The following is a 25608-nucleotide window of genomic DNA, read 5'->3' on the forward strand; positions in this document are numbered from 1 at the left end:
TTTTCAGAGCGAGAACCGGAATTGGAATATTCTAACACATTTAGCATTGCTGTGCTTAGGAACCAGGTGGAACACCCGATGCTTTTTGGAACCAAACAAAAGTTTAGATGGCTAGGTTAAATGTAGCTTTTCTGTCTGTGTCAACCCAAGTCCAATGTGTACCTATGTGTGGGCTTAGTAAACTTTTAGATGCGAGTTGGACTTGGTGTGCAGGTTCCGAATGCTGGAGATTCCAAGTCTACCGACATTGGTATTCGATTGTTTGCAAGTTGAACCTTCTTGAGATGAAAAGGTTATTATGTGGACAGGCCGCCTTCCTGCCCTTCACGTTTGTAGGATGTTTGTCTTGGCGATAAAACGCAAAAAGAGGCCATTGAGTCTAAATATCTTATAACGGGGCTTCAAGAAGGATCGTATTGTTCCTTTGGAAAAATATGAAAATGAATGGAATATAGTTTTGTAGCCAGCCAATCAAAGTCAAGAGCTATTTGAGATAGGTCATATTGTCCTTTGGGCAAATATACTCTGTTGGCAAGCAAGTTTTACAATATTGAAGTAGTCTTTGTGAAAGTTTCGGAGATCGAAAGATCTTTAACATTTGGAATATCGGATGGCAAAGGCAAGTTCCACGTGTTCCTCTTGACAGGTTTTCTCGGGGCATATAAAATTCAGGCCTGAGGAAATTGAACCTCGAGCTGTTCCGGACAAACTTTGGTAGTCGAATTTTGTTGTCCATGTGGCGTGCCTTTCAAAGTTAACTGTTGCTGACATCAAAGCTAAGCTTGACTCGGTGGCATGTCCCAATGATCTCGGAACAAACCAATCAGATGAGCACCGCCACTTGACATTAGAAGGTGGCTTAAGCTCAAAGACATCACACTTGAATTGGCTCCTTGAAACTTCTGCTCCTCTGCAGCAATGAGCTTCATTTAAGGGACAACATATATTTTAGTCCGGCACAAGCGACAGCAGACGATGCATAATTTGCTTGTTTACTGAATTTGTGATGTGAACATTATTCAAAATTAAATTATGCACATATCATTAGCGTTCTGTTGGCAAGGGAGAGAAATATGCACTAACAATAATTAAGGTCTTTGCAATCAATTTTAAATTGTTCTTGAAGGTACAGGTCATCAATACTAGATTATGTTGAGGTCGGAAAAATAACTTGCTTTGCCGTTGAGGGTAGATTCCACAACCTAGTTTTTAGAGCCAATGGTAGAATCTTAGATCGAGAAAAGATCCAACAAATGTAGTTTAGTACAATCGTTTCTCGATCTAAGATTCACTCCTTTGCTTTAAAATAACTGGGTTCGGACGGTTGTCAAACCTAGTTTTCCTTCTGATAGCGACTCTTCACGTTAGCTGGTGCTCAGATAACAACTAGCATTCAAACCTCTAAATTAAAATCTCGACGTCAAAGCAAGCTATTTCTCCGAGCCTTACTGATTAGTGCACAATAACTTTGCATTGAGTTTAGCACATGGCTTTTGAAATTACATGATTGGATTTCGGAGAATATCTTCCAAAGAATGATTGCTAGTTTCTTAACCTGCCAAAACCTAGTAATGTACTTAGGAAATTAAATCATTGTAAGCATTGGACGATTTTTTAACAATGGCATTTTCCCAAGATGGATTGTTTTGATGATGAATCATTGTGATTAGTTTAAAATGATTGTCTACTACTTATGTACGAGACAAAAAAATTAAGATCTCGTGAAATCAAAGGAAAAGTGATTGTAGCATGTCAAGTGTTTTTCTAATGAGTAATGACATACTCACTTAGAGGGAATCAAATGAGCTATCTCAAAACGCAACAAATGTTTGATTACAACTCTATAGTGATTCAAACTTTAGTGATTTGATCAGAACAGAAAACACTTCACCGACATATGACAGTGGGGGTAATAATCGACTGTACATGTTAATGTGCATTTAAAATTCCCCTCTATGTGTTTTAAGGTGTGGGTCTCATTTCTTCAAGCTCATGTTTCCCGTATACTGCCAACAGAGGGCGCCATTATCAAGGGGAACATTCAAGGTCTAGCTAGACTATTTTCTAAGAAACACGAGTAATCAATGCTCCACTCTGATACATGTTGTCTTTGTGTTTGAGAGCTGGCTTCACTCGATTGAACCGCATCCAAGGCTCTTTCCAGGTGCCAACTTCTGACTGTCTCAACAAACAGTGAAGCTAAACTCATTCAAGTGGGAACAAGGAACATAGAAACAGTTGCCGAGCAAGTTCATTCGAGAGTAAATTTCCGGCCTTTAGATCCAAACAAACTTTTCAATTGCTCATGGTTTTCATTTCAATTTATGGCACGAATGCAAGGCCGGCCTTTTCTATCCTTCCTGCTAGCACTCTCCCGTTGAGAGCATGGTTCACAATCTTCATCTTCGTGTGGATTGCTGGGATAATTTCCAATACCATAGACAAAGAGGGAGTGGACAACTGCACCTCTGAAAAGCTCTTCATCATTTGCTGCCCTTCAGCGTTCATCTTATTCAGGTAGAATACTGGATTGAGCTCACAAGATCTTCGGCCAACCTACTCCTTTCGTCTAATGATCCGAACAACTTCTAGTTAACATGCAAATGGCAGGCACTGATTTGGCAAAAATACAATCAAGGGTACATTTACGACCAAACTAAGGCTATCAATTGAAAACTTCCGGCGATTTGTGACAGAACTGCCTCGAAAGACATCCCACAAATCCTGGTAAATCGAAAAGATGTATACGGAAACCTGATCATGCAATCTGTCGGGAGACGTAAAATCAGGTTGGCATGTGCTATGCCATAGATTTCTAGACGCTGGATGTCGGACGAACGACCACTCGGTTGGCTAAACAGTACAACAAACCGGTTTGTCATCAATTCCCAGGAGACCACCCATTGTACTGTTTTACCAGCCGAGTGGTCGGTCGTCCGACATCCAGTGTCTAGAAATCTATGGCTATGCGCAAGAGTCAAACTGCAGTGTTGCCAAACCGATGGGACCAAAGGTTGTTTCAGTAAATGAAATATCTGTGTTTTTGTTGGGAGATCCCCAATGCAAACCTTCGACCCAAACCTAGTTTGTGGCATCCCAATATGGGCTTTGATTACCCGGAATAGGCCGGTAATTGTGTTAGCGACGCCGTTAATGCTGTTCCCCTCCCTCCCTTCCTCGCTCTCAAGAGAGATCGACCCATAAGAAAAGATCCTCGTCCCATGCTCGTTCCGCATCACATTTGGTTCAATGACTTCGTTTCCTCAACTGAACGTACTTTTACCACCCAAGCCAGAGAACAATATTCAATCCAGGGTTGCCAATCTACATCTCGTGGTTAGTTACGTAAGTGACAAAGACAAAGGGTGCCAAACTGAACCAGGAAAAGATATCCGATCCGATATGGTGATCAGTGATGATCAAATCAAGCGTTTCGTCTGATGATTCGTCTTGGGATGCCTTAAGATCTCACGGGGCTTATCTATAACATATGTGGCTAGTTTTTCGAGTCGGCTATTGACTATCGATATGAGGGGACGCATTGATTAATGGTTTCCGTGCAACAATGATGGGAAGCAAGAAAAATATCGACCGTTGTGGATTGGGATTGGAGCCCCCTCAATGTATTGTGTGCTTCCATTGGGCACGTGTGAAATTTGGTCAAGTACGAACATGTTTCCTCGGACTGTGAGCGTTATTGTGACAGCTTGCTTTTCCTGGCATTGGGTGGCCGTAATAAATTGTACCTTATCATAGCAGCACCCACACCCTAAGAAGGTAATACTGACGTGGGTCACTACCCACTATGGAGCTAGCCGCCTTCACACACATGCTCCAGAGCTCGTGAGATAAGGACCTTCCCGTGGGAAAGCTTTGGAGCCCTGGTCCTCCATTCCAGATATGTTTGGACGAGTATTTTGCAACAATTCCCCCTACAGTCTCCATTTGGCAAGCATTTGGTTTCGATGCTCGTGGGATGCGAATAATTTGCTCCTGGGATGAAAGGCGTTTGATCAGGATAAATGACCGCCTCCAAGAGTTGGAGGTTCCACAAATTAATCTCTATTCTGGCCTCACTTTGACGCTTGATGTCACGTCAAAGCATGCCGCGCTATCTCCAGATTTATGATGAGGGCAAGGGTTGTGTTTTTGCTACTTTGGTCATCTCTCTCTTGAACTGATGCGATAACTCATCCTTGACCCTTGTCCCTCAGGGCCTCATCTTCCACTTCTATCTCTGTCAGGCATTATTCTTCTGCGCTATGACCCTAAAGTCTTTGTCCGCTCGAGGAGCAAGCCGTTTTATCCTTAGGATGAAAGTGCTTCCTTCCCTATGTAAAGTCAAGATTGGTATCACTAAAGATGTGGGTGAGTCTTGGCATCAATCGTACGTTGATTTCAGGCTGTGACGAAGCAGATGGGCGTACTTCCGCCCATTTCTAGTTGACACAGAAATGGAGGACCATTTCATCTTCACCGGAAAATTCCTGGTTAGAAATTGGGCTGTATGAAACCGCCAAAATCACCGAACAATGGGGGGAAGAAAAGCATAAGACTGACTTAGATATCAAAAGCAAGAAGATGGACCCAACAGTCCTTTGATGTTGATTTCCATTATATGTTAGGCAGTTTTAAGAATCACAGCCACCGCAATGGATCAGGTCGTTTCTTTCAAATAACGTAATAGAATTGCAAAAAAAAATTCAGCGTCGAATTGTTACATGATTCAAAACAAAAGGACGATTACATGTCTTATCAAATAAGATATATCAGTTAATAGTTTCGATCATAATTGAAGTGTTATTAATGGGCAAGAACTTTACGGTTATACTGCATGTACTACAGACATCTCTATCTGGCCATGTCTTTGACCTGATCCAACAAAACAAGCCGCCCAAAGTGGACCTCCTAAAGGAAGGAGACGAATATCAGCAAATATTGAGTCAAAGAAGACGAAAAGTTCGTCTTGTTACGAAGGGATCTCATTGGCCACATCTTGAAGGCATTGTCTGGCTTTGGCCTTCAAGTATTTAACCGTCTTTACAAAGGCTGATATTGATTCAGGACAAACGAGATGTGTCACCTTTGTGCCTATTAGTTAAATTATGTTTTCCTCCAGCACAGATAGTTCGTTCCACATTGAACCGTTCCCAAAAAGTAAATCCCTCCTACTGGCGTCTACTCATTTTCTGTATGAACCATCGTCTACGTATACTCAACTCTTCAGTTCCAATGTGTGGTTCACCCAAGTATGGATAGTGGACAAACTCGAAATCCCCACAAATCCTTGGCTAAGTCCACCTTGCTACCAAACGGCCACCCTTGGACCAGACCCTTTCCTCGTGTTTAAGAGAGAGCTGGGATATATTTTTTTCGGTCGCCTTATGTTTCGGTTGAGTATCAGATCCACACTCTGAGGGCCATTCAAGGCAGTTCAAAAATGAAAATATCCCAGAGCCTATTTATGCGTCCAACAATTGGTCACGTTTTCCTCTTAAGATGCATTAAGACGTTGTGAAGATATTTGCAACACTGTTCCAGGTCATCAGGGAACTGAACCCAAAGTCCTGCTTGGAAAGCATAATCCATCCAAATATGGGTTGGCATCACCTCAGATTGCACCTCGGATCGACATGGGAGCCAACCTACCAACCAACCAACGGAAATCAGTTGTCGTCGTTGCTGTTTTGGCAAGTTGGGACTTGATTATGGATGTGCCTTGTTCCTCTTCGTCTTCTCTCCATCCTGTCTGTGTATCTAAACAAGGAGGCCACCAGCCATAGTCAACAGCCAATGTCCACGCCAAGCTAGCTTTGTTGGTTGTTGGGCTTGACAACCATGTTGCAATGCCGGGCTTCCACTCTTCCATAAATCTTTTTACGACCCGTGCTTCCTCGTGGAAAGTGAGTGGACCTAACTTGGTTTCAAAGAGATGAGGGAAGGCCCAAAAGCGGAGAGGACGGACAGTCACCCTTTACCCTTCCAACGAAGAGAGAAAGAGACACTCACACTAACACACACACACGAAAGTCGTTAGAGTAAATAAGAGTTTCATTGTCATCATAGAACAGGGCGTTAACAAAGCGAGCTCATGGATGGACGTTACGGCACCCAAACTGGATCAATTGGCATTCTCGTCTCACGTCCCGGCCTTTCTGTCTTTCGTTCGTTTTTTCCCTAGGTCCTTTGAGGCTATCAAAAGGAGCCAGAGAAAACCTTGCCTTCCCCTAATCAAGACCTGCTGATACGACATTTTCTGTTGCAAACAATCAGAGAAGGCCGAACCAAACAAACAGCATCTGTTGTTGGTTGGATGGATACATTGTGAATCCCATGAACTCCCTGGGGACCCTTCAGGCCAATAGCTTGTTCTTTTAGGCTTTGTTTGGAGGACCTTTGCATCAGCTCGAAGGTAATCACTTCATTACGGAGAAGACAATGTGGGCTTGGCGGGGAAAGCAGCACTTTCCTCGTTTAGTTCGATTCAAAAGCAACACATACTCCAACACGGTGGTCTAAACGAAAAATGAAAGTACTCTGCTGACCCAAAAGGTTCCACATTCAAGCATTTGAACCCAACACAGGTCGTAATCTTTTGGACCCTGACCATTCCAATTGTGTTCTTAGTTAGTGGAGGAGCTTAGTTCCCAATTCAGGCTTGTCAAAAACGGAAAGCTGCCAAATCGAAATTTCATAAGAATAGTTACAAGCTATTTGTGAAATCAGGAGCCCGAAAGGAACAAGTTTGATTCGGGTGCCATATTCATGTACAGTTCCAAAAAGCATACAATAAATACATTTTAAAACTGTGTGTTTTTCCACTAAGTTATGTATATTTTGAAATACACTTGAAAATATCGCCCAAAATCAACTGGTCCCTTTTTTGCATGCAATTAGGTACAACTTCGTATTGGCAACTTATCATTTATCCTGACCACGTAGGTGGCTCAAACTAAAAGGGGAAAAGACTCACACCAGAATGTGAATTAAGTAATGAGCTCATCTTGTTACCATATAAGTTGGAAAATGTCAATAGCATACTAGTCAATGCCTTTGACGTGGATCTCAAAGTTGGCCACAGTGCAATGGTTTTGCTAAAAATTAGAGGAATTGTTTGGAACTCTTGTGAAGTGACAATTTCCTATTGCAAGGCTCTATGCTAAAGCAATGACTTTGAGTACAATTTTTATGCACTGCCTGCAACTCGTCAATATCAAACTTCCTCCAGGAAAAAAATGACCCCTCTGCAAGCAAGGTAAGGGAAGTGAGATAAATGGTGGAGAGGACCATCACATAGTATAGAGGAGCAATCTTTGGAGGCTGAGGATATCCCGATATCCCGATCCAATACGTTGATTCCTCCCACTCATTGGCAAAGCGCATAGAATGGCATACGAGAGCCCAAGGGCACAGCACACAAAAGAGACTGGATCCAATCACTGCGAAAGAAGAAATCATTGCGGTTCAGCGAGTAACCGAAATTGGCAGTACGCTCTGATTGACATCGAATGGATATGCTTTGTCAGCATTTGCATTCTTGGCACACGGTCTCTCCAAATCAATTTTGATCCTAGCTAAGCAGGGTCCAAAAGAAGAGGACGACTCACTCGAGCCTCTCGACGGTTTGGATTAGCTAAACAACCCTTGAGACGAGTGGAGTTGTTTACTTTAGACTAAGAGCTGTTCGTTCGGAAGGAAATTTCTTGGCCAAATCGAATTTCCTCATCCCTCAAAAGTCAGGGAGGATCCTCTTTCCTCCTCTTCGTTTCTTTCTCTCCTCTAATCTAAATGCTACAGAGCCGACATCCCAACGAAGGTCCATCAAGATGAGGGAAAACTTTTATTTTTTTACAGACTCCCAGCTAGCTAGTAGCTAGTAGCTGGTAGCTAGTCTTCCTTCCACACTCATGTTCCGTGCCCGTTCCTCCAGGAAAAGTGAGACTAGGCTCGCTAACGAATAAAAAAACTTTTGGCCCGAAGGTAGGCGGCAAACCCCCACCCAGATCGTCAGCCACGAACTCACTCTCTCACTCACTCAGTCTCTAACCAACCATCATCACAACCAACCCACCACCGACCGAGCAACCATCTCCTCGCTCATCCTAGATCTTTCCCAACGAAGATGAGGGTCCAGATAAAGGGGTCTTAGTTAGCCGAGGTGCCTGTTAGTAGGCGTCGGGAAAAGTGTTGAGAGAGACCGAGGTGTGATCTTCGGGTCCGATCTGATCCAACTTGAGGAGTCCTCATGGACCCGGCAGACCGAAGATCAATCCGACATGACCACGATCCTGGGCGTTGCACAATGAACCTCAAGCACGTGATGGCTAAACTTGCTCCATCAACGACGCTCCTCTCGCTTTCGCTCTCTGTCGACCGGTTCCAAGTGTTCCACGGGTCGTGATCTTGGCCGTCGTCTAGCTCCTTAGTTTGATGTTCCTATAATTAGGGGTAAGAAAAGCGTTCCAGTTTCCACCTTGTTCTACTCCTCATTCTTCTTCTACTTCGGCTTGGCCACGGATCCGCTCGAGTGATCATTAATCATTCATTCCGTCAGATGTACAAGTCCAAATCGAAAATCACGGCCTGCCTAGCACCTCCATTTGGAGCCTCGGTCCGAGTTTTTTCTCCACGCTTTTGAGCAGACAGGAGCTCAAGAGAGAGGTGGTCCATCTCGACCTTCCGGGCTCCAGATCAGATTGGAAACCAGCCATTGATCTTCATTTAGCCGACCAACTCGTATGTAACAGGTTGACGGCAAAAAAGCGAGTGGTCTTTACTTCATTTGAGCCTCGATTTAGCCACTGCATATTTCCACTCGAGCTATACTACTGTACATGGGACCTTCTTTCAACAGTCAACACGAAAACTTTATTGGATTGAGGAACAATATGAATGGGTAATAAGAAAACTTGGATTATTCTAGTCCCCTTGCCCAAAGCTATCAAGCAAGATCCATGAAACAACATAAAACGAGAAGGGTCACAAGGAGTCAGAACGGCAGAAGAAACGGCGAGAAGTGTCTTAAAGTCATAAAATTCAATTTTATGTGGACCTTACCTGTTGGAAAGGGCAGGCGAAGAGGCACCATAACACACTGTGACGAGGTTGAAAAGCTGCGAGGCCTCGGAGACAGTGGTGCACACTGTGGAACACCCGGCCAAAAGGAGCACTTTTTGAGGCTTGCTGTAAAGTAGGTCGTACATCACAGCCGCACCTTTGCCGGCATCACACTGCAAAAGGGGAGTACAAACGAGAAATAGAATTAGCTGAAGGAAAATAGGACCCCCCATTCTAGTTTAACGAATAAGCACCTGACAGGAACTGAATCTGACACCTGGAACAAGTTTTCCTCCAGAATATCCCACAGAGTCAGAGAGACAAAATCCGTTAGTCTACCTTAGCCATGCTTGGATTACCCCTGGACATGGCCTTTTTATATATAGGTATATATATATAAATATAGAGAGAGAGAGAAAGTGATGCATAACCAAGCAAGAAGACCTCGAGTTGAAAGTGCGGGATTAGATTGGCTTTTGAAGGCTCGTCTACTTGACGAGCCATCTCAAAGCTCAAGGTCCATTTCAAATCGAGCACAACGACCGACAAACGGTTTTGATTTAGACGACAACTTTCTTCTCATCGTTTTTTTCCCCTCGCAAATATAGAAAAGTTTTCTTATCTTCCAACTCTTTTATGTGGTCTTCTTCTTCTGGTTTTCATTCCACCTTTTCTTGTGTGAGTTGTTGAGTTGAAAGGAGAACTTTGATTACGCACTCTTCACATGCAAGGCAAAAGTGGAACGGATCTGCAAGCCGTGATTTTTGATCCAATGTGGCTTTTTGAACACTATATACACTAAACACATTGTTAATCATTACCTTTGAAGAAACAAGAGCGAAATGGTCTGGAAAAATTGCTTCAGGAGCCAAGGTGAGGACAATAATGAAGTGCTATTAAAACGTTCTTCGAAGTCGCGCAGAAATCTAAAAAGCTCTTTGTCGAGCCTAATTTATCCTCATTCGTGGATAGTCTCTTTCAGTTTTGGAGTAAGCGATTTTGCTCATTCGAAATGTCAGGGAGTGCCTTATCCCCTCGTTAATGAAACAGTGTTACCACGTGAAATCGTAGAGGTCTTAATCATAAATTTAAATTTCAAAAAAAAAAAAAGAGTTTAGATTATAATCATGGATGGAAAACACAAATGTCATATAAATTGAATTCCCAATATTTCCTTTTACATCAGACAAATTCATTGCAATTTCCTTCCATAACAATGTACGGAAATGAAAGCAAAAAAAAATATTCCTTAATTTTCCATCTCTGCCCGTAAAAATTGTCGGGTTTTTAACCTTTTCCAAAAAAGACAACTCGAGCCCTTCCAAAGCTCCCGATCACGAGTTTAAGCGTTTTAAGAGTCCTGAGCTCATAACCCCAAGCAAAAAGCCAATTCGTAACATGGCCCACTATCAAGATTGGCGAAGAAAACTTTTATAACAGGCTTGTTGAGATCATAAAGACGTTTGTTCTGACGCGACTGAAACCTCTTTTCAACGCCTCGTAAAATGTCGTCAAAAAATACCCAAAGCCACTTTATGGAACAAGCACAGACAAGACCGGCTAGGTACGTAGACATGAACTCGGTTAGTCTCTGCAGCCCTTTTTTAGCCAAGATAAAGCGACTTCCTCCTCCCTCATGTTCCCTTGGCCTTCCTTGTCTTTTGTGCCAGTCTCATGCCTCTAAAAGCCTGATAAATTGATGCTGTTGTGCGATGGAGGCCATTTTGAAGGTCTTGAAAAATGGCATGGTTCAAAGTTCGGTCATTACTTTCAGGCTCCCTCTCAACTCTGGGTCATTTGATGACGAGCTTATTAAGAGCTCTTTTACTCCGATGTTCCTTCACCTGGATAAAGGTGATGATCATGATCTGGATAAGGACGAAATAAGGAAATAAGATACTTAAATGTAGCAAGAACAAAAACTTACTCCTGAGTCGTTCCAATACATATTCAGATGATATCCTGGCAATAGATTAGGGTAGTTGTTCACGTCCTCCAAGGCCAAATGAGCGGCCGGTTCACACGCCTGAAATAGACAGAGAAATCAGAATGAATCCCAGTGGTGGGAACTCCGTTAATTGAATCATAATACAAGATACATATGTAGAATCGTATGAGCTCCCCAATTTGGTTGAATACTCGATGTGTTGTTCAACCAAACTAATCGGGAAGAGAACTTTGAGGAAAACTTGCCTTCCCGATGTTGTGCAATCAGGGTTGCCCGTCAACAATTTATCAAGTGGCCAGAGACGATGACTTCTGCCAATCTCGAATCCCATCTTGTTGAGATCGACCGTAAGTTGAGCATTTGAGGTGAGGATTCACTAAAACATGTTGTGAAGTTGGTCAACAACTACGTACCATCGACGGTCAAGAGTACTCTGAATGAAGATACCGGTATGTTTGTCTCGTTTTACCTTCCTCGATCTGCATGAAAGATGTCTCGATCGTCGGATTGGTACTCAATAAAGCACTTTTCCATGAGTAGTACCGAAGACCATAGGGTATAAAATAACCTCATTGATAAACTGATGCTTCAATTTCAATCACAATTCGAGCCGTACGCAAGTACAAACGTTTGATTGGTGGTATTTCTATAAAGCGCTTTTGAAGCTTTAAGGGTCAAGCACATCTCCCAAACTGGATTTGTACGCATCAAACAAGGAAAGGAAGATTCCATATAGAACGCAATGACGCCGGTAGGTATAAGCGTGGTCAATTTGCATGGATGTTGAAATCTTGAATCTTGTCCACAGCTATAAATAGATTTGCCAGCTTGCCTTATAACCATCAGTTTGTTTTGCGCTCAACCATACGAACAACAACCAAAACCCCTAGCAACTTCCACCATGTTTCCCAAGACCGTATTGATCCTTCTTTGCACTTCTATTGCGGGTTTCTTAGCTCTGCCTCAACAATATCCTGATGGACAAAGCCCCAGCCCCAATCAACAAGGTTACCTCCTACCTGCCGATGCTGAGACCTTATTAGCCCAGCCTTTATCTTTGGGATTCTCTTGTGAGGCTAGGGAGTACGGCTATTATGCGGATGTGAGCAACAACTGCCAGATCTTCCATATTTGCTTGCCTATTGAGGATGACGCAGGGTCTGTGATTGAAACGGCTCAATGGTCGTTCATTTGTGGCAATGGAACCATCTTTGACCAACAAACACTGACCTGCAACTACGAGCTGGATGCCGTGCCTTGTGATGCGGCCGAATCGTTGTACAACACGGTTGAATTCGGTAAACTTGTGCCCGACTCCGACTACTGATTCAGGAAAGGGCTCAATTTGTACAAAATGCGAACACAACGTGAAATATATTTAAGCAACAATTCATCGTTTCAATCCAATTTGGCAACCCTCCTTTTTTCTAATCAATCACCTTTTGGATGGAGAGAACTCGGGGGAAGAAGTCGGTCAGGACGCTGGGAACAAGGCAAAAAAGAGGAAAAGGGCGCCCCAAATACTCTACCGCTCGTCCCCAATCTTACTTCTCATCCATTTTATGTCGTCCTAGCCTTAGCCCCCCTCTCCCCCGTTTTTTATCCACTCGTGTACTTCCAAATTACTTTTGGAGCCGAAAGCAAATACAAGGCATAAGTAGCGAAATGTACCAATACTCGTAGAGTTACTTCTAAAAGAACTTGGAACTTCGTAAAGAAAGGTACGGGGCCCTGCACATGATAATCGGTAGAATTTGAGCACTGTTCACACTGGAACAGAAAGAAAGAGCCAGTTACCCCCTCCCTGTCTCTCAATGGCGAAGAGCCACTCAAGGAATCAATGGAACCCTGCCGAGATTCTTCAGACTTTCTCGGCACTTGAGCCCATTCAATGCCGATGAAAAAAGGGGATCCTGGACAAGAACTTAAAAAAAGTTTGTGTTGGGGAATAATATTTTGGGACCGATTATGATCGATCCAGTTTGGACGTGGCTGAAAGGGGATAAACGAGGCATTTCCGCAAAGATCAGGTCGGCTCTCCAGAATGGCCAAACCGAAAGTAAACCGTCTTCAAAAAAGTACGTGAGAGAAGCCTGCTTTGTACGAACTTGGATGTGTTTGAAATTTGATCCGGTAAAGATTGTATGTTCTGAAAAGTAAAGGTAGTTCCAATCACACTTGAATCTCCCCACCAATGAATGGTCAGCCTGATGTCTACGTTTCTGCTCACGCAAGGCCACTTGGGCACGATTCACAACTGATTGGCAATAATGGGCTTCAGCCTTCCGCTCGTGAGATTGTGAGCAAAATGATAAGGGTTTCAAAAACATCCACACCCTTGAAGGAAGGAAGAGGACGACGAGCACGCCCCCGTGAATTGGTGGAACACTTGAGTTTTCAGTGAAAAGGAGCAACGAGTGTGTACCCGTCAAATTGGGATCATGGACGTCAAGACACAATCCTCAAGTGGGTGGGTGAAATGATGCTCAGGAGGAGGCGGAGGTGGAGGTGGAGCAACACCAAAGAGAGCTCTCGCAAAGTGTCTTTCTCATTTATCTCTTGGGAAATACTTGCTCTTCCACCACAATGTGGTTCATCAGTCTCAAAGATCGTCTTTACTCGAGATCAGCAAGTGGAAAGGCCTCGAAAGGGCCGAGACAAGAAGGAGGAAAAAAAAACTCTTGAGTCATAAACTCTAGCAATGACCATACTCTAAGAGCTCAATCATTCTCCTTGGGGTTTCCAAGGATTGCTTCGAAGAATTCAAGGTGATTCTATCGCGTTCCAACGGAAGACGTCATACTTGGTTTCGAGAACCGAAAAACAATCCTATTTTGGACAAAACCCATAACATCAAATAAAACTAAATTATATGATAATCGTCATGTCATTGTAAGCAAACCAAACCTTCAGCCTAAACTTTGGATAGGAAAAGCCTGCAAAAAGCACTCTCAAGACAAGGACGGATCTTTTTTTGTGCCTAGAATGCATCCTGAGTCAACGAGGCAAAGGCCAAACCAAGCCCAGAGGAAATGCATGCAATGTACGAGGCCTTGATCTCTCTAGGGCTCATCGGTGGTGATCTTTTCCTTCGAATCAGTATATAGGAGAAACTCAGGCTCCACGTGCTGCGTTTTGAATTATAAATGACCCGGAAGACTCGGCCTGCTTCCGTGATTTGGTCGACCGCATTCCAGATTAGGTGCAAACCAGTGATTTGTCGGAGCCGTGTCAAGGACACAACACGGCACAGTCCCATCCAATCTTGCATTGGAAACCTCCGAGGTGCTAAAATGGCGGAGGGAAACTCCTATTCCTCAACATTGTCAAACTCGTTTGAAACCCTTTGGAGTTAACCATGTTCCTCGAGTGTCGAGACCCTTCAGTCTCTTGCACTATGTTTGAATCCATGTTACGACCAAATGTCATAAAGACGCTCATCTACAAGTTAATTAGCAAATGACATCCTAGTCTCACCCTCTCAAAGATATAGAGCAGCCAAAGAAAAGGCTTTCATGCGAACGAACCTTGAGTCAGGAGACACGAATGTGGGCGGAGAGAACCACATCCTTGTCAAGAAACCTTCTGCGCGTAACCGCTAACAGTCCACATCTATATCTTTCACCCAATAATGGGAGATTTGTCGGTGATGGCACACCATGCAAACTAAGGCTATATTGGATGCTCTTTGACCACATTGTTGAAGTGAGCTGAGCTTTCAGTAGATTAGGAATAGCAAGACGTAGTGCCTCGCAGAAATATTGGTAGGATGGTTGATGAAGAAAGTGGGCAACTGTGACAGCTGTATCGTACACACTTCTCATGCAAGATGTTGCTCACTCAAGTGTGAGATTAAGGACATGGAACTGGGACCATAAAGTGGACCACCGAGCTGCTACCGATGGAGAAAAGGGGTTTGGTGGGTGTGAGATAGAGATCTGCGGAGGATGAGGGTAAGAGATTTGAGTTCTGTCCAACCTTGATAAAGGAGTCTTCCCCTCTCCAGGGATCCAAAGAGGAACAATGGTATAGATAGATAGAAAGATCCATCCATGAATTAATCAATGATAAGTGGAAATGAGCGAGTATGCTGATAATACACACTCGGACTCGGACTCGGGGTGTCAAGCAGTATTATTGCTTGTCAATGATCAGCTTATCACCAATGCTTTTGGGGCCGATTAGGCAATCTAATCCAATTGCGCTCATATTATCCTGGCCATATCAAGAGGAGCCAATGAACCACAGCTCCCTCAGGCGCCAGCGAACAGACACTGCCTCATCCATCTCAAACTATGATAAGTCAAAGTCTTGAGAAGAAAAAAGAAAGAAGAGGAAGCCTTCAGTCTTCTACTTTTTCTTAAAAGGCATTAGAACATGGACCCGAAACACACTAGAGGGAAGATAGTGCTTCGCCGTATTCATCTAGTGCCAGGCCTTCACACTACTTGGACTTTTTTTCCAGGAAAAAGAAGATCCATCCGCCGGGGCTCATTCAGGTTCCTGATGTAAATTCTGAATACACAGGACATTGCACTTCCCTATCTATCTACCATCAAGCCCGGAAGTCAACAATACATACAGGATGAAATATATGACCGTGTAAAATAACCATCATTTGTCGTCATTTTCCAGGCTGAGGCCATGTCAGACCTTGGCTTGGCACTGGCTCTCCAAAAGAAACAAATGTCCCATCCACCATTGTAAAGTCACATGACAGACAAAAACGGGTCTCGCCTCCCTAAAAGAAACATTTGAACCAACAAACCAAGTCACAATGAAGGGCAGTATCAGATACCTGAGTCGATCGTAAGGTGGTGTATATAGTTAACTGTGTTAAAATTCACTCCGTCACTTATGAATTAAACTTCAGTATTCATTAACTTATCGGTTTTGTCTTGGACAATTAGCATGCCACTATATGTTCCAATGTGCAATAAGATAGCAGACTCAACTAAAGATTTAACGAATCAAAAACAGTAACGCTAATCGTTTGCTATCTAAAATGAAATAACTGACACTATCCCCTTTATTCACCTGTCTTCTAGGCCATTACTTAGGTCAAAAGTGTTTGCACATATAAAAGTAATTTTGAAATCAGGCTACCAAGTGAATCAAGTACATATGAACAGCAAGTTAGATAAAAAAAATGTATTATATTCTAAAACGCACTCAAATTTTATTATTAATATTATAAGGGTGCTATTATACTGGTATACTGATGTGTGACTGGTGCATCTTGATTTCAAATTTGAAACCTATTGTTTAGTTAGTAGTTGAGACAAACTAATCCAAAGATTTTAAATGTGACCCCTTGATAGATGATTGTCACATATTAATTGGTGAATTGGTCAAAAAATAGTGTTCATTACATCTAAACCACAAAAGAATGTTCAAGTTACAAAAATAACGTCATAATATTTTACAAGTTTATTGTTTAAACCAATAACCAATACGATGTAGACACACAAGTTTAAAACTGTTTTGAAGTGTATGGTGTGTCTTTTCCATCAGGATGTTTTACTAACTCGCTGATCATGTATTTTTGCATATCCTGATTTCAAAAAGTATCCATAAGTCGTGTTTTGTTGATAAAATAGTCGACATGGTTAATTAACGGTTATCGATTTAACGTTCATTTATGAAAGGGGATTTTCTTTTGAAAGCCTTTAGATTCTTTTACTCGTTGATGAACACCCCAGGATGTAAAATAAACTAATCTTTTTCAAAGCTAGTTGGTGTGATTGAAATGCACAAAATAGAAGATCATTTTCTAACATTACATACAAATTGATTCACAGATCAATGTTAAAAAATTGCTTAATGCCCTTTACTTCATATTTATTTTTCCAGTATATTGTATGCCTTCCATGCATATAGTCTCAAGCCTCAATGATCATACGATGTCCTAACTCAGAAAATGACTTTTCTTTTTAAGCATTAAGTATCACATAGATAAGTATTTCTGGTCCTTCTAGACAAATATCCAGGTTCCGCTTCACCATAAGCAAGGTTGCAAACAAATTAGTGAGTTGTAGTACCGTTTTGGAGGGATCTCGTTAACGGTGTATATGAGCCCTTGTTAGATATCTAATGAGCCTCATCATCACTTATTACATACCAGATCCACACAGATGTATTAATGCATTATGCGTTGAGCAGTGTTTTAAAACCAGACAAAGTCAGGGTGTCTGGCCAAGACAAAGCATTATTCCGTCTATTTCTACATATGTATAAAGCATGTGTGGTGAGACACTCGAATAGGACGGCTAAAGCAGCAAATAACAATCGCCTAAAGAAGCTCATCCAGTTCAAAATAACATTGGAGAGGGCTCTTTTGGTAAGTGCCGAACATGTACTGTAGATATTTTCTTAAATAATAAAACGCTGTTTATTTTCCTAACAAGAGCCTGTTTGGGCAAAAGCGCGTACTCTTGTTATCGACAGAGCTGAAAATGTGTTTTTCCACCAAACTCTATTTGATCCAAATCTCTCAGCTCTATAAATGCTCACCAACCACCTTTTTGGGCAAGCCGTAATGCATGCACCCTCTCTAGTGTCTACTATGATGTTATTACAATTGATATGAGCCACTCCAAGCAGGGAAAGAGGGTTTCAAAAGAGTGACACGCCGAGGACTTACGGTCAGCAAGCTTAGCCTTGGCCTTTGTGAAAGCTCACTGAGCAGCAGGTTTTCCACCTCAGGTTCAATTTGTGCACATCAGGCACATGGTGGGGCTACTCTTCTCAAGGAAGGGGCGTTGGTGGCTCCATACGTACTACGTACTATTAACCGCCCCCATTTCGGTTATGTTTCTGGCAATGGAAGATAAGTCTCATCGATCATGAATGCCCTGCCAAGAATAGAATGTAGTCCACAAATAGTGAAAAGAGGAGGAGAGCGCGGAGGCTCGTTTTTGGCCTTGAAGGACCACAACAATTTCATCGAGCTCAAGGACTTGGGTGCGTCGGTCGTTCTCTGGAAAAACATTGACTTGGTCACAATCCAACGACCTCGGTCAGAGGAAATGAGAGAAGAAATGAATCGCTTGATTGAGCCAGAATTTCACGCATAATTTCCCAAAGTGTTTCTTTTTGCCCGGGCTGGCCGAGTCCGTGGGTCCATCTCTCGTTCATCGGAAGCAAGTCCACTTGAAGGTCAATTTCCTAATGTGTTTGGTCAAGGATATTTGGATGAAGATATCCATAGGGCTCTTGGGTCATTCTCGCTCACTGCATCCATAATATCAAAGAGCCTATTGCTTTCAAAAACAAAGCATCAAGAGAGCTTTCAATGCGAGAGCAATGTTGCATGTTATGTACAGGAAATAATAAAGGCCAATGGGTGACATTTGTGTCACTCACACCTACTACTTAACGTGTCCTAACCACGTGACAATCAATTTTGCAATAATGGTGCGCGATATACTATAGTACGGATATCCAGTTGAGGAGCGTTTAGAAGTTGGCCCATAAATACACCGGGTGCTCTCAACTGGTAAGAAGGCCATGATTTTTTTCTACATCAAGACACCAAAATTCGAGGCCTTGAGGAGGAAATTGGACGGCTCAAAAAGTTAGCTACCTCAGATGGAAAGACTGATCCAACGATAATCTTGGACTTGGGGGACGAAAAGGCAGCCTTTTTATCTTCAACCGGGACCTTGACTTGAGTAAGCGACAATTCTTGTGTTCCCTAGAATGAAGGCCGAGGAACAAGTTTTGCACGTTGGAATTCCTCTGGGAAATCGCATTCGTTTTCAACATGTCACGTGCACTCGAACATCACACGAGGACCATTTGGTGGTGTTTTTCCCCGCGATCTCGATGGCTGACAATTTTACTCGTTTCCTGATCCCTCCGTGTTCCATCCATCTCGTTCGTTTGGGGCTCAGTGGAACCCAGGGCAAATGGAAATAATAATTTCCAACTGAGCCAGAAGGGAACCAGTTTTTGAAGAACCAAGAACCTCCATTCCAACTTGCTGAGTCTTCAAATGCCTTCACCCAAAAAGACAATTGTCTTTGTTCATGGTTCATGTTCCAACATCGATGAGGACAGGGGAACCCACATCATAAATCAAATGTGCTGAGTTCTTCTTGTCTTGATCTATTTTCCTAAGAAAACACTCTCGAGTGCCTACCAAGTTCTGCCAACTCAATTAATGTAGAAAACTGGTTCGTTTTGCTTCCATAACCGGTTCTTCATATTGGGTGGTTGTAACGCAAAATGCCATTCTGGGTAGACCAATATCAATACCTAGATAGGATGAAAGACACAGAGCTCTTTTTGCGGGAAGTTGAAGGGAGGAAAAAAGACAAGAAGACGGGCATTCCGACACAAGAGGTCTATTTTGCCTCGAGGAGGTTCGAGGAGCCTTCCCGAGCCCTTTTCCTTCTCTCCTCTCGTTCTCCAAGCCTTCTTTTCCCTGCTCTGTTTTAGGATGGTCCGAGATCCACAACGAGATGTGTGAAAACTACTTCGACCAAGAGGAGGACCTCGAGAAAGAAGGAGAGGAACAAGCACATAGCCAATGGCTTGTTATCGAGGTCATTCGGCCAATCGATGGGGTTCCTTCTCACCAGACTTGAGCTCACATTTCAATTGGCTGCCAAACCCACTGAAGGCCTCAGGATGAACACTGGACGGCCTCGCTCTTGGCGACTAATTACACTCTCTATCAATATGGCCGAGAGTCTTTGGAATTCTTGAAATGCGCCTTCATCGTGACCGTGGAACAGGGAACAGAGACAATCAAACCAGCTCGAGCTCGATGAACAATGCTGCGCGTAATACAAACAACTTTGCCAACAGCCATGCCTACGTAATAATGTTGGGAACTTCTCAGAACAGATGATGGTACGGATCGAATGAGTGAGTTGTCGGGGTACACAGTACTTTGGCCGAAGGCCATTTCAGAGAGCAAATTGTGCCAAAAGACAATTGTAGAAAGCCATTAGACCCAGGGAAGTTTACAGTAGACCGACAAGACAAGGGACCTTCATGGGTGGATATATATCTATAGGGGGGAAAAGAGACCCAATCCTCGGCTCTGAGCACTGTACGCTACGTAGGTTGTAAAGGGCTTTGAAGGAGCGTGAGAGAAAGTTGGGTCCGTCTCAGGGTCGAGATTTTCGGCCGAGGATTGGAACAAATTAGCCAAATAGCCCTCTCTGTTTAGTGGGAAGAAGTCGAGGGAAATGATATCTTGACCAGACATTTCTCTTCGTCTTATTGTTCAGATCTATATTATTGACCATTAAACATACAGCCTTGGGCACTTTAACATTGGATGCTCGCCTAATGCATTGGGATATCTACATAAGAGTGGTCAGCGTTTCTCGTGAGAAAGGTCGGGATTTTCTCTCCTTCACGGTCATAATCAAGGGCTATTGACACTCGCTCAAGGTGTACAACGTCTTGCATAATGAAACGATTCGATATGTTTCTCAAATAGCATGCCTCTATTCCCATGCATGAGTTTCAATCAGAGCTCCGTTAGGAACCAAATTTCAAATCCAGTAAATCTCTCGTCTATGAATATTTTTTCAAGGAACACCGTTTACAATGCAGAAAATAACCTCAATAGTATACCTCCATCTCCATCAAAGTTGCTAGTTCAATCTCCGAGAAGTGAAGGAAAGACAGAAAGAAATAGAGTAGATAGATGACACTGAAACCTGTCACCTCAAGCATAAGGAAGATGCTTCAGAATATCTATCGAAGCATGGCCGTGGGAGTTGGGGACGTCTTGGTATCATTTCGAACTAGACGACCACCACCACGACCATCGCCACATCTTGTACAATGAAAGGAGCATTAATTATTCACCACATTCTCCAAGTTTTCAGAAGCCAAAGGCGCTAGAATATCCCCGCAAGATTACTAACCGTAGCTCGAGTCTGGATGGGTTCGTTCTTCGAAGAAACATGGGATTCCCAACAGAGACCAAGTCCACGTATTCGTAGTACAAGTAAAAAAAAAGCTAATGTGCACCTCGAATTTGGGTACTTTAGGAATAAATGTCAAATTGGACAGTGGGTACACAAAGTAACCATTCATGAAAATGAAGAGGAGATCTTTACGAGGTAATCGGTGGAGATCACGCTATCAATGACATGTTTACATACAGCTACATGAGGTTGTCAGGTTGCCAGCACGATTCTCTTCATTTTTGGCGGGATGCCCATGTACAAATATTTACCAAATACAAACTATCTCGAAATCTTGCGAAAACAATACTCAACTTCTTCAGACTTTTTTTCACATTTTTGTTTTCAGTGCAGATCTACGTTGCATAGCATGGACAGGCTCTTTGCAGTAAATTCCCTTTATCTCGTTTTCAGTTCACGTTGGATGGGGAAACTGGGACATAAGAACCTAGGTTGGAACAGTTCCTGGGCAAATCCGATGGGGACAGTACATAGGTATAAGTAAAAAGAACGAAGAAATCTCCTAAAATATCCCCGGTAAAGAAAAAAACAAGGAAGAATAACCTCAGTGAAGGTTTTATGACGGCAATTGTTCGGCACTTGAACCCTTGATTCTTTGTTGGCAACTTGAAAATGGCACTTACACTGCCATCCAATGCACACTCACAATCCATGACAGGGACGAGTTGTGCTAGAGACCGCCGTGGATCCCTTGATGGCTTTGCATTTAGCATTGTGTTTGACGATGGATCGAGAAGGATGGCATAGAACTGGCAATTGCTTTCCGATCCCTTTCAGAACCACTCGTACAAGGTCTCTCATTTTCTGACGGTCGCTCAAAAATGTTCATTTCATTGAGAACAACCTGTTCTTTAAGGCTCTGCCAGTATCTAGTTTTGTCATGTTGAAGGCAAGAAAGATCGCTCCATTTGGTCCGGAAGATGGAGTCATTTCGAGTGATTGATCTTGGTAGGGAACATTTGAGCAATGAGGAAATGTCTCGAAACAATGGCATCCTCTTCGCATGACACCTTTTCCGATAAAATTCAGTCTCGAAGGTCGAATTCCTTTGACCACGATCCGAGGTAGCTTTTCCATCTTCTCGAAAAGATATTTGTACTCTGCCATCAAATGGGATCTTTTTCAGAAAACTCACCGAAGCAAACGATGACGCGTGATGCCTTTTCAGAACAAACTTGGACTTGAGGAAAAAGAGGGAAAATTCACGCTCGACAATTAACTCATTTAGCTTCAAAAAGTTGGTAGATAATCTGCTTCAATGGTTAAGTGCAAGGCTTAAGGGAAAAGTGGTCACAGAGTCTAATAGGGGGGCTTTTTGCTCAATTCCCTACGTATGGCTTGTTAGATACCTCAAACTCAGAGCGAAATTATGCTAGATTGGTAATCAAACTCCTTAGATTTTGCTTTGAACGATAAAGAATAACAATTATTTTTTATTAGCTAGTGTAATAATCATCCAAAATATAAGAATGTTCTCATTTGCACTTGGATTTATAATGGAGATTTCAGTCCAATTTGCCTTACTTTGCACAGGGGAGTGGCTCACAAGAACTGAAAAAGGGCAACTTTCACCATTTTCCTTGTAACGCAAGAACCGTACGAGTTTCAGACAAAGAGAAGGAAAATGCTAACTTAACTCTATCATAGAGTACATTCTAGTTTATAATCCTAATGCTTTTTAGAGACAAAATTTAGCGTCCATCCTCTCAATTCAAATATCTACCAAGATGCATATTGGCTTTTAATCCTCATGATTATGGACGAACAGTTCAAACGCCCAGACTCCTTGCCTTTTCAAACAGTAATCACTATACTCCGACAAAATATGTTGTGTCCACGTCGAGTAGAAATTCCAGAAGTTTGAGGGTTCGGATGTGCGAAATAGCTGAAGCCAACGATTGGGAATGAAACAGGCTGGTCTGCTCGACATACAAACAACATTTTTTGTACAAGTCTAGTAATCACTAATCGGTAGACTCCGACAAAAATAGTTGTTCGCTTGTCGAGCAGAAAACCGAGAAGGTTGCCCTAACTGGTTTTCTTTCCAATGCCTCGGTTCAGCTCTTTTGCGCAAACTAACCGTCAAACTTCTGCAATTTCTGCTCGACGTGAAAACAACATATTTTGGGGGATTCTATTAATCAGTTTCTTCTTTCTTGATTAGCCTTGAAATTATTAGTATAGGGAGAGTATTTCATTTGTTTGTTCTAACCACGACCCTCGAACAACTAGGGTAATACTGTACCGCTTTCTATCCGAAGCAATAATATCTCTCGATTGCTCTCGCCTTGGTCTCTTTGCTCGCTTGCATAATGATATTCGCTCGAACGAAAAGAGTCCATACCACGGCCATCTTTTGCTCCCTTGTTCATGTTTTGTGGGAACATAGGCACAGATGCTCGTTCCATCTAATATTCGGTCTCTCTCTTGTGCCTTTTCCAACATAAATATATTCCACTATAGTACATGTGCCAACCAGCTTCGGGTTCCAATTTCCTTCGACAGCCATATCCATGAATTTTGAAATCCATAAATTTTGAAACGTGACCAAAACGGGAAAATCCCAGGCATTATTGATCGAAGACTGATATTTGATGTCCATGAAAGGAATATGGATCCAATCAAAGGAGACCAGTATACTACATTCGAGATGGAGATTTCTATTTTGATGCCCATGGTACACATGCAGATAGAAGCTCTGGGGCGGCCTTCTCATTCCAAGAAGGTCACCCTGGAAGGCTGTATGGCTGGAAGCGTTTGTTGCGTGCGTCCGTTCAGTGTTCCTCCTTTCATACATTAAGCATGGAACAAGAAACAAAGGAGGCTCTTTTTTTTTTGATCAGTTACCAAAATGATGTGCATTCTCCAGATGCCAAGGATGCATTCATTCCAATGCATTCCAGCGCCTTTGCATTTGCATTTGAGTCATTACTTTCAACGCGGCCATATCTCCATCTACGGCGGAAACGGTCCAAAACAAAAGAGAATGGTGACTGATGAGCGAATGGGTTTCCATCCAGAGGCGATGGGTCTCTGGTGTCCACGTCCTCTCCCATCAATTCATGTGACACAATGAAAGCAATCAGATCTAGGCGTGGATGGAGCCGGGACACTTTGTTTATGGGCATGTTTATTGTACTATCTAGTATCTTGGGGTGGCTCGCAGTATGTAGTACTCCTTGTTGTTGTTGTTGTTGTTGTTGTTGTTGTTGTTAGGAAATACGAGGTTAGCGATAGAGGAGGAAAAAGAGGCAAGCGGCTTCTGGTTCTTGCTCGAAGTAATTATGTCAAGGCATAGAGGTCTGATGAAGATGTATGCACTCGCTGTTTCCCTGCTTTTGTTACTCGAACACAACTGGGAACATGAATGCATTCAAGTGTGCAACATCCTCTAGCTACTAGCAAAAATCTTTATACTTACCTCTCCGTCCAGTCCGCTCGATATCGCTCTCCTCTTGTAGGCAACCGATATTTTGGAACCAACATGAATGTCCCGGCTACCTTGAATCTCTGAAGGGTGTTGTGCTACGAAGGTACTGTGTATGTGCACACAAGAAAATCTAAAGTATGTATGTGTATCCCTCTGGCTAGCAACAACATCCTCATCATTATCGTCATTATGAACCTCGACGTGTCCGTGACTCCCAACTATCATAGCGTTGGGTTGGAAGACCGCTCCCAGTAGGGATGGTGGTTCCATATCCTCTCTTCGACCGAAATCATTTCCTATGCCAGAGCCATTTGTCACTGCCGAAACGGGGTGACATACATTTACCAGACTCGTCGTTGACTTTTCCTCGGCTTCTTCTTCTTTCTCTCTCTCTCTCTCTCTCTCCAAAGGCATTGCACTCAGTCATTCAATCTGACTGGGAACAACTGGTCTTGTGATCCAGGTAATCCAGCTTTGGCACCCTCACCTCGATTTGTCTTCCTCACGAGCGTAGGAGTGGAAGTCGGAAGGGAAGTGGGAGATGGAGGAGGATAGTTATCGGTGTTTCAAGGGATGTCCGTCCGTTGGCTCCACTTCAGAACGGGGAGATAATGATATTCATTTGTCCACATGTAGAGCCTCTTTGGTCTTCTTTCCCTCTTTTTCTTCTGGATTGGAAGACCTTGAAGCCTGTGCTAATGACTCGCGCGTGCCAAGAATAATCATTGACTTCGATCAAAGAACGAGATTGGAACAAATTCCGGCAATCCGACAAGGTACTCACAAGTACGTCCACTTGACGGGTGGTTCGAAGGCAAGCGCCGCACACTGATTCTTCAGCAAGTTCCTACTTCTGATCCAAGTGCCTTCCTCTTAGTTCTTATAGTTACCCAAGTTATCTTTGGAAGGGCTTTGAGGGAACTATCCATTGGATTAAAAGAGCTTAATTTCCTTTTTCGTGGCGAAATCCAACCCTTTTCTTTTTCCAGAAGCTCCGAAGGCGCTGGGATAGCTAATGCGTCCCGAGTGCTGAATGCACTTCATGAGGAAAACATGTTCCACGTTTCATGCAAATGAGACGATCCCAAAGATGGTCTTCGGATTCAATCAGGCTTCAAAATCAGGCCACCCTCTTCTAAAAGGAGAACTCGAGCTTCGGTTTGGTGCCAGTCAAGACTGCTGCCACATCTAACGTCGGAAAGGTCAGTGTATTCTCTTCT

General features: G+C 42.9%; 2 protein-coding genes across 4 annotated transcripts in view; one reads left to right on the forward strand and one right to left on the reverse strand.

Annotated features, from left to right (window-relative positions):
* Positions 1–25608, reverse strand: part of LOC131889057 (gamma-aminobutyric acid type B receptor subunit 1-like) — a 54002-nt gene that overhangs the window by 19197 nt on the left and 9197 nt on the right. For 2 of the 3 annotated variants that reach the window (XM_059238049.1, XM_059238048.1), the window contains exons 3-4: positions 10985–11083; positions 9058–9230 (exon numbers count right to left, since the gene is read on the reverse strand). In XM_059238049.1, coding sequence (XP_059094032.1) covers positions 9058–9230; positions 10985–11083 — 272 coding nt within the window. Of the gene's footprint in view, positions 1–9057; positions 9231–10984; positions 11084–11149; positions 11174–25608 lie in introns of those variants that run through there. The other variant, XM_059238050.1, reaches the window with a different exon arrangement.
* Positions 11232–12357, forward strand: LOC131889066 (uncharacterized). The gene has a single exon (XM_059238063.1). The coding sequence runs from the start codon at positions 11907–11909 to the stop codon at positions 12330–12332; it is 426 nt and encodes a 141-aa protein (XP_059094046.1). The 5' UTR covers positions 11232–11906; the 3' UTR covers positions 12333–12357.

This window comes from Tigriopus californicus, chromosome 10 (genome assembly GCF_007210705.1).
Source record: "Tigriopus californicus strain San Diego chromosome 10, Tcal_SD_v2.1, whole genome shotgun sequence".
Lineage (NCBI taxonomy): Eukaryota > Metazoa > Arthropoda > Copepoda > Harpacticoida > Harpacticidae > Tigriopus > Tigriopus californicus.

What these genes read in the sequence shown, in the direction of transcription:
- LOC131889066 (XM_059238063.1), top strand. Translation starts at nt 11,907, where the DNA reads ATGTTTCCCAAGACCGTATTGATCCTTCTTTGCACTTCTATTGCGGGT.